This window comes from Triticum aestivum, chromosome 7A (genome assembly GCF_018294505.1).
Source record: "Triticum aestivum cultivar Chinese Spring chromosome 7A, IWGSC CS RefSeq v2.1, whole genome shotgun sequence".
Classification (NCBI taxonomy): Eukaryota; Viridiplantae; Streptophyta; class Magnoliopsida; order Poales; family Poaceae; genus Triticum; species Triticum aestivum.
Window position 1 is genome coordinate 92,863,908 of NC_057812.1, and position 8,885 is coordinate 92,872,792.

The following is an 8,885-nucleotide window of genomic DNA, read 5'->3' on the forward strand; positions in this document are numbered from 1 at the left end:
AAACAAGATGCATAATCATAATAAACATCACATGCAATCAAATAGTGACATGATATGGCCAATATCATTTTGCTCCTTTTGATCTTCATCTTCGGGGCTCCATGATCATCATCGTCACCGGCATGACACCATGATCTCCATCATCATGTCTTCATGAAGTTGTCACGCCAATGACTACTTCTACTTCTATGGCTAATGCGTTTAGCAATAAAGTAAAGTAAGTTACATGGCGTTCTTCAATGACACGCAGGTCATACAAAAAATAAAGACAACTCCTATGGCTCCTGCCGGTTGTCATACTCATCGACATGCAAGTCGTGAATCCTATTACAAGAACATGATCAATCTCATACATCACATATTATTCACCACATTCTTGTTGGCCATATCACATCACAAAGCATACCCTGCAAAAACAAGTTAGACGTCCTCTAATTGTTGTTTGCATGTTTTTACGTGGCTGCTATGGGTTTCTAGCAAGAACGTTTCTTACCTACGCAAAACCACAACGTGATATGCCAATTGCTATTTACCCTTCATAAGGACCCTTTTCATCGAATCCGTTCCGACTAAAGTGGGAGAGACTGGCACCCGCTAGCCACCTTATGCACCAAGTGCATGTCAATCGGTGGAACCTGTCTCACGTAAGAGTACGTGTAAGGTCGGTCCGGGCCGCTTCATCCCACAATACCGTCGAAACAAGATTGGACTAGTAACGGTAAGCATATTGAACAACATCAACGCCCACAACTACTTTGTGTTCTACTTGTGCAAAGAATCTACGCAATAGACCTGGCTTTGATGCCACTGTTGGGGAACGCAGCAGAAATTCAAAAATTTTCCTACGTATCACCAAGATCTATCTATGGAGAGACCAGCAACGAGTAGAAAGGAGAGTGCATCTACATACCCTTGTAGATCGCTAAGCGGAAGCGTTCAAGTGAACGGGGTTGATGGAGTCGTACTCGTCGTGATTCAGATCACCGATGATCAAGTGCCGAACGGACAGCACCTCCGCGTTCAACACACGTACAGCCCGGTGACGTCTCCCACGCCTTGATCCAGCAAGGAGAGAGGGAGAGGTTGAGGAAGACTCCATCCAGCAGCAGCACAACGGCGTGATGGTGGTGGAGGAGCGTGGCAATCCCGCAGGGCTTCGCCAAGCACCATGGGAGAGGAGGAGTAGGGAGAGGGGCAGGGCTGCACCAACGAGAGATCAAATCGCGTGTTATGGGCAGCCCCATGCCTCAATATATATAGGGGGGAAGGGGGCTGCGCCCCCTTTAGGGTTTTCCCACCCCCTAGGGGCGGCGGCCAGCCCTAGATGGGTTTTGGGGTGCGGCCAAGAGGGGGGAAGGAGTCCATCCTCCCCAAGGCACCTCAAAGGTGCCTTCCCCCTTGAGGACTCTTCCCTCTAGGGTTCCCTAGGCGCATGGGCCCCTTGGGGCTGGTGCCCTTGGCCCATGTAGGCCAAGGCGCACCCCCTTCAGCCCATGTGGCCCCCCGGGGCAGGTGGCCCCATCCGGTGGGCCCCCGGGACCCTTCCGGTGGTCCCGGTACAATACCGATGACCCCGAAACTTGTCCCGATGGCCGAAACAGGACTTCCCATATATAAATCTTTACCTCCGGACCATTCCGGAACTCCTCGTGACGCCCGGGATCTCATCCGGGACTCCGAACAACATTCGGTAACCACATACAAGCTTCCTTTATAACCCTAGCGTCATCGAACCTTAAGTGTGTAGACCCTATGGGTTCGGGAGACATGCAGACATGACCGAGACGTTCTCCGGTCAATAACCAACAGCGGGATCTGGATACCCATGATGGCTCCTACATGTTCCACGATGATCTCATCGGATGAACCACGATGTCAAGGACTTAATCAATCCCGTATACAATTCCCTTTGTCTAGCGGTATTTTACTTGCCCGAGATTCGATCGTCGGTATCCAATACCTTGTTCAATCTCGTTACCGGCAAGTCACTTTACTCGTTCCGTAACACATCATCCCATGATCAACTCCTTGGTCACATTGCGCATATGATGATGTCCTACCGAGTGGGCCCAGAGATACCTCTCCGTTTACACGGAGTGACAAATCCCAGTCTCGATCCGCATAAAACAATAGATACTTTCGGAGATACCTGTAGTGCACCTTTATAGTCACCCAGTTACGTTGTGACGTTTGATACACCCAAAGCACTCCTACGGTATCCAGGAGTTACACGATCTCATGGTCAAAGGAAGAGATACTTGACATTGGCAAAGCTCTAGCAAACGAACTACACGATCTTTGTGCTATGCTTAGGATTGGGTCTTGTCCATCACATCATTCTCCTAATGATGTGATCCCGTTATCAACGACATCCAATGTCCATAGCCAGGAAACCATGACTATCTATTGATCACAACGAGCTAGTCAACTAGAGACTCACTAGGGACATATTGTGGTCTATGTATTCACACGTGTATTACGATTTCCGGATAATATAGTTATAGCATGAATAAAAGACTATTATCATGAACAAGGAAATATAATAATAATACTTTTATTATTGCCTCTAGGGCATATTTCCAACATATCTTGCATGGAGTTTTGAATACATACATACGTGCCACAAATCCAAGAAAGAAATCATTATTTTCAAGATTGATTTTGTTAAGGCATTTGATAAGGTTAACCACAAGGGCATCTTATTTATGATGAAGCATCTAGGTTTCAGCAACAAATGGATTAGATGGGTCACATCTATCTTGTCTACTGCCACTACCTCTGTTATCCTAAATGGAGTTCCAGGTAAGTGCATTCAATGCAAATGTGGTGTCAGGCAAGGAGATCCATTTTCCCCCTTACTGTATGTTATGGTTGGAGAATTATTGCAAATCATGGTTAATGAAGCATGGAGGAATGGAACACTATCTTTGCCTATTGAGACCAACTATACTAAATGCTACCCCATCATACAGTATGCTGATGATACCTTAGTTATCCTGCCTGCTGATGAGGAACAAATTAGGAATTTTATTGAGATCCTTGACAATTTTTCCAAAATCATAGGGCTTGTAGTGAACTACAGTAAATCCTCTATGGTGCCAATCAATATCCTTGGTGATAAAGCTCAGGAACTGGCTAATGCCTTTAGCTGTAAAAAAGTCATGCCTTTCACATATCTTGGTTTACCTATGGGATCAACTAGGCCTAAAGTATCTGATTTGATGCCCATGGTATCAAGGCTTGATCACATGCTATCTGGCATTGCTTCCATGATGTCATACTCTGGGAGACTTGTTCATCTCAAGTCCATAGTTGCTGCTCTTCCAATCTTTGTCATGTGCTGCATCCGAATACCTTTCACCATATTGGACCACTTTGAAAAATCTGGTAGAAATTTTCTTTGGTATGGCAAAGATATCAATAAAAAAGGAATTTGTCTTGTTAAATGGGATAATGTATGTCTGCCAAAAAAGTAGGGGGCCTGGGAGTGCTAGATCTGAGAACACAAAACAAAACTCTGCTTACTAAATTCCTTTTCAAGTTTTTTAATAAGCATGATATTCCTTGGGTTAACCTTATCTGGAACAATTACTATGGCAATGATGAGATACCTAGTTTCCCTACCAAGGTGGGATCCTTTTGGTGGAGAGACTGTTGTTCTATCTTGCAGGACTTCAAAGACATGACTATATGCTATCCTGGGAATGGTAATACAATTAAGCTATGGTTAGATAAATGGTGCTCCCATACACTTACCCAAACAATGCCTCAACTATACTCCTATGCAAAAAATGTTGACATCACCCTTGCATCTGCCAGCAACATGGAGGACAATGACTTTTATGATTTGTTTCACCTACCTATGTCTTCCATTGCAGTTCAACAGAGTAACAATCTCAGAGAGCTGATCAACAGCAGAGATAACCATCAAATGCCAGACTCATGGAAATTTTATTGGGGTGGCACTAAGCGCTCTAATAAGAGAATATATCTTGAACTTATGGGAAACCCTGCTAATGCCCCTAAACCTTACCAATGGATATGGAAATCATGTTCACTCCCCAAGCAGAAATTCTTCTTCTGGCTTCTGTTACAAGATAGATTAAACACCAGAGTCCTACTTAACAGGAAGAATTTCTACATTGAGACAAGTAAGTGTGTGTTATGTGATGATGAACCTAATGAACATCTAATGCACCTCTTTTTTAGTTGTGATTTCAGCCAAAATTTCTGGATGAACATTGGGTACCAATGGGACACTGATTATAACCTTATAGAGATGCTCCTGGAGGGTAGGAATCAAAATACTTATGGTTGTTTTAAAGAGTGTCTGATTGCTGGATGCTGGAGTTTATGGAAGCACAGAAATAGCATCATCTTTGACCACAAAATCAAGAACATGGCATATTGTATAGCTACTTTCAAGGAACACTTCAGCATGATCATAAAGAAAGCAAAATCTAGGTTGAAGGATGGCATGCAAAGTTGGCTAGATCATTTGTAGACTATCTATTTTATTTTCCCTCTTTTTATCTACCATGTACATCCATATGTAATTATCCCTTTTTATAAATGAAAATGAGAGTTACAGTGGGGGCCTTCCCCACTGTCTTTGCTAAAAAAACGAGTAAACAGCTAGCGTCTTTGCTTTCCTAGTCCATGTACTATGACTTTTGAGGGAATCAACCTGAACCATAGGCATGCGTGATGTTCCTTACTAGTGCAAAATAAAAACATCTCGTCTTGCAAATAAATATTGATTACAACTTGGCATCCTTTCTCGCGCGGAGCAAAATGAATCCCATACGAAGACAGACTGAAGATACTACGAGTTCTGAAGCAAGCAAGCGATTTTGTTTGCCATCAGGACATGAAGATAATCTGATTTACCTGAAACGCGTGATGGAACGGATCCAAATCCAATTAATCGAACCAGTGAACTAATCATCAATCAGCACGACCTGGGGCGGCTTGGTCTACGAGGCGCCACGCGCACTATGTAGTCCTCCCTGCGGTGTACCCTCCAGCGCGCGCTCTGCACGCCGTAGCATGCGCACCTCGGACCGCAGGCGCTGCTCCGCCGCCTTGCTGCTCTCCAGCTCTGCCTGCGCCGCGGCGAGCTGTGCCTTCTCCTTCTGCAGTTCCTCGTCGGCCGACCGTTTGACCGTGGCGAGCTCGACCTTTGCCTTCTCCCGGTCTTCTTCTGCTGCCCGTTTCCACACCACGAGCTCGGCCTTTGCCTTCTCCCGGTCCGCTTCTGCCTCACGCTTCGACTCCACGAGCTCGGCCTTTGTCTTCTCTAGCTGTTCCCGCAATGCTGCGTTGTCAAGCTCCGCGGACTCCAGTTTCTTGTCCACATCCACAGCATATCCCAAAGAGAACGTTACGTAATTCAAGGCCTGTACATTAGCAGTGTGATCATTCTACTAATACATGCACCTATGTGTGAACGATTCGTTGCAACATTCCACAGCGTACCTCGAGCGTGGCCACAAAGCCAGATGCAAGACATCTGAAGGCTCCTTGGCTGCGAACAGGCGCTCTTGGGACCCCGTGAGACCCTGCAGCAGCTCCTGTGCAGCTTTCCAGTCGATGTTGTTGTTGGAGAAATGCAGTGGCGGTGCCGAACACATTCCGGCAGGCGACGAGCAGCCATGGGCAGCATGCGAGGTGTTCAATACCACTGTAGGATGCAGACCCTCGACCTCCTTGCTGCTGGCTTCGTTCAGACGCCTTTTCTTGGCTGGCACACATTTTCCCTTCTCTACCTGCTCAGAGGCTTGAGCAACTTCCGTGTCGGCCACCATGGTGTACATGAAGTCGAGAACGGAGGAATCCATCTCTGATAGAGAATAAGATAAATATTCTTCATTGAACAAACAAACCATGAAAACAAAAGGAGATTTTGGTGTTTACCTTTAGAATGGGTGGTTGTAGGCACTGAAGGAATGGTCATGGCCGATGGTAGAGGTGCACTCGATATCTTAACAGTGGTAAGTTTATTGTAAGAAAGATAAATATTGAGATCAACAGGAGTAGCACTATGAGCACGCAACAACTCCGCCGCCAATTCATTCTCCACAGGATTGAGGGCTAGTTCCTTAAGAGCGGTCTGAGGGGGCTCACCCCACTCCACAGGGCAAGGCCACGACGTTGGCGAGAAGAGAAAAAAGAAGCCACGCTTCCAATCCTTGATGTAATGCGGAAATCCCGTGAAGCGCAGGTTCTTCTTCGCTCGAAAAAGGTACCATTCATTTCCATGAACGACAATGGAGAAGAAGTGCAGGAAGACGGCCGACGATGGCTCCGCGCCGGCCTCGTGGCAGAGTGCGAAGAACCCGGCCATCATGCGCCAGCAGTTCGGCGTGAGCTGGGACGGCGCGATGCGGAAATGGGAAAGTACCTGGCAGAAGAAAGTGTCCAGCGGGATTCGCATCCTGCCCTCCAGCGCGGCCTCATACACGCAGATGAACCCTCCCGGCGGCGGCGAATTCGCGCGCAGGTCATCGGTGAGGAGTGCGGTGTACTCATTGGGGACGCCGTGCCTGGCTCGAAGCTCGTCGACCTTGTCCTTCGCGCGCAGGTCCGAGACGAAGCCCTGGGCATCGTCGGGACTCGGGCCGGAGGCTGCAGCGGCGGCGCCATTGAGGGGGTCGCTGGGGGTTGAGGAGGAAGCCATGGCGGGTGTTTCTCTACTGTGTGGCTCCAGCGGTGTTGCTTGCGGTGGAGAGATGAAGGGCCCGGCTCAAGGCGTGTATAAGCGCAAGCTCCCTGCTTGGCTTCCCGAGGAGCCCACCTTCTCTCCACTCGAGTAGTTGAATTGGGAGCACCGTAGTAAATGGATTGTTTGCCCGCTCTACCTAATCACTCTACAGTCTACACCCTGAGCTGAGCCAATGCTCATTAACTGTTAATTGCAGTTGACTTTTGGGGAACATATCACCGCAAACTAAACAATATATTCACAATCTACATGTGGCCGGAGTACAATACTCCATCCTTACCGGTTTATAAGGCTCAAATCTTAAATCTCATCAATCAACACATTTTGTGAGTAGAGGAATATATCTCGTACTTTACAAACTACCCCAATTAAACTCATGCATTAATTTGGATTAATTGCATTGCATGCATGCTTGGCCACTAAATGAGTAGGAACGTTACATGCATTGGTGTGTTCCTCTTTAATTCTTGCATGCAAAGATTTAATGCGTATTGAAAACTAAAAATGAGATGGAGATAAGCCTTCTAAATTGGAAAAACAAAAAAGTTAAAATAAGTCTTATAAACCGGAAAGAAGGGAGTATTTCACTGAGTACAAATTCACAGGTTTACGTGCTTGTAAACAGTTATTTGGAACTGTTCTTTAGTCGGTAATAGTGAACAAATTATTATCAATTGATCAGAATGTACAAGAACAATTTTCTGGACTATGGGGACACATCTCATGCTACTATAGGATATTCTTTTTGTTGATGGTCAAAGAATTGAATGAAATCTAGACTCGCGCAGTGCCAAAAAACATTATTGGTCTCTTTGTGCAAAAGATGCACAAATCTCTTAGAAACCACAAAAGTTTTAGTTCACATATATTGCTTGATCAATAGAAGAAAAAAATATATGTTGATATGTATAATGCATTCCGGTCAAAAGAAAAAAAACGAGAGCCGACTCCCCAATCCATCCTTCTAGTGGGTGACGACGAGACCCCATGAGGCTCACGACACATTGTTTGTTCCACATGCCGCAACAAGGTCACTCCCCAAACCATCCTTCTAGTGGGTGACGACGAGACCCTATGAGTCTCACGACACGTTGTTTGTTCCACACGCCGCAACAAGGTCTTGGGTCGTCTGTTTGCATGCCGGTGCATGCCCCATCTCCATAGAAATACACATTCGCCCTCTCATACTACCACATCTTGGGAGCCACCTGGCGCAATCGCCACCACTCATGCAGGTTTGGTGGCGGCAATGGATGAAGTGTGCATGGCTCAAAGAGAGGGGACAATAAGATGGCGGAGGAATATTTTGGCTAATTATTGCTAATGCCTCCTGATGAAGCTATGTATCTAGGGTAGGGTCATGGATCTGTCCAACATACCCTCTCCAAGGGCATCTCTACAAATAATCAGAAACAGTCGAAGAGAAACCATCATCCACTCGACCATGAAGATGTGTTCACTCGACCACCTTGAAGACACTCGACCACCAAAAGATGAGAAGCCCTTCACTCCGCAACGGTTTGGGTTTAAGTCATAGCTTTATGGACATTTATAGCACTTTACTTCGGACGTTACCAGTAACGCTCCTCCTTTATGAACATTGAACCCTATGTAACAGAGGGGAGCTAGGGTCCTGGCGCACTCTATATAAGCCACTCCCTCCTCTGGGACAGGGGTTCGCACTTTCTGTAATTCACACGCATATATCCAGTCGACCGCCTCTGGGCTCCGAGACGTAGGGCTGTTACTTCCTCCGAGAAGGGCCTGAACTCGTAAAACTCGTGTGTACAACTCCTCCATAGCTAGGATCTTGCCTCTACATCCCTACCCCCTATTCTACTGTCAGTCTTAGAACCACGACACCTCCCTCCTCGCTCTCCTCATGTTAGGGCTTACACAATGCCCATCATCCCCATTTAATCTGTATTTGGTGGGATCTCCTCGAGATGAAGTGATTTGAAGGTACAGACTGTTGTCATGCCCATTCGTCCGAGCGATCTCCCAGCAAGTCAAAGTCCTCTAGCTTCTCTGACGACTACTGGATTATATCTCTAAAACTTGTTGAAACTTGGTAGTTTTAAATGCAAAAACCGCAAGTTTCATCGTTTAAAATCAGAACTTTTTGAGGGATTCTCCTTTTTACTACCCCCTTGTGCGGAAA

The 8,885-nt window shown here is 46.3% G+C and overlaps 1 protein-coding gene across 1 annotated transcript; it reads right to left on the bottom strand.

Annotated features, from left to right (window-relative positions):
- Positions 1-4,976: 4,976 nt before the first annotated feature.
- LOC123153092 (uncharacterized) lies at positions 4,977-6,714 on the bottom strand. Its single transcript, XM_044572382.1, has 3 exons — positions 5,917-6,714; positions 5,472-5,842; positions 4,977-5,399 (listed from the first exon to the last, which is right to left on the bottom strand). Exons 1-3 carry the CDS (start codon positions 6,677-6,679, stop codon positions 4,977-4,979), a joined length of 1,557 nt encoding a protein of 518 aa, XP_044428317.1. The 5' UTR covers positions 6,680-6,714.
- Between the last annotated feature and the right edge of the window lie 2,171 nt (positions 6,715-8,885).

Excerpts from the sequence above, each read along its gene's own strand:
- LOC123153092 (XM_044572382.1), bottom strand. The coding sequence starts at position 6,679 with ATGGCTTCCTCCTCAACCCCCAGCGACCCCCTCAATGGCGCCGCCGCT. Across the intron at positions 5,843-5,916 it reads TACAACCACCCATTCTAAAG|AGATGGATTCCTCCGTTCTC; the intron begins GTAAACACCAAA and ends ATTCTCTATCAG. Across the intron at positions 5,400-5,471 it reads GGCCACGCTCGAGGTACGCT|GCCTTGAATTACGTAACGTT; the intron begins GTGGAATGTTGC and ends GCTAATGTACAG.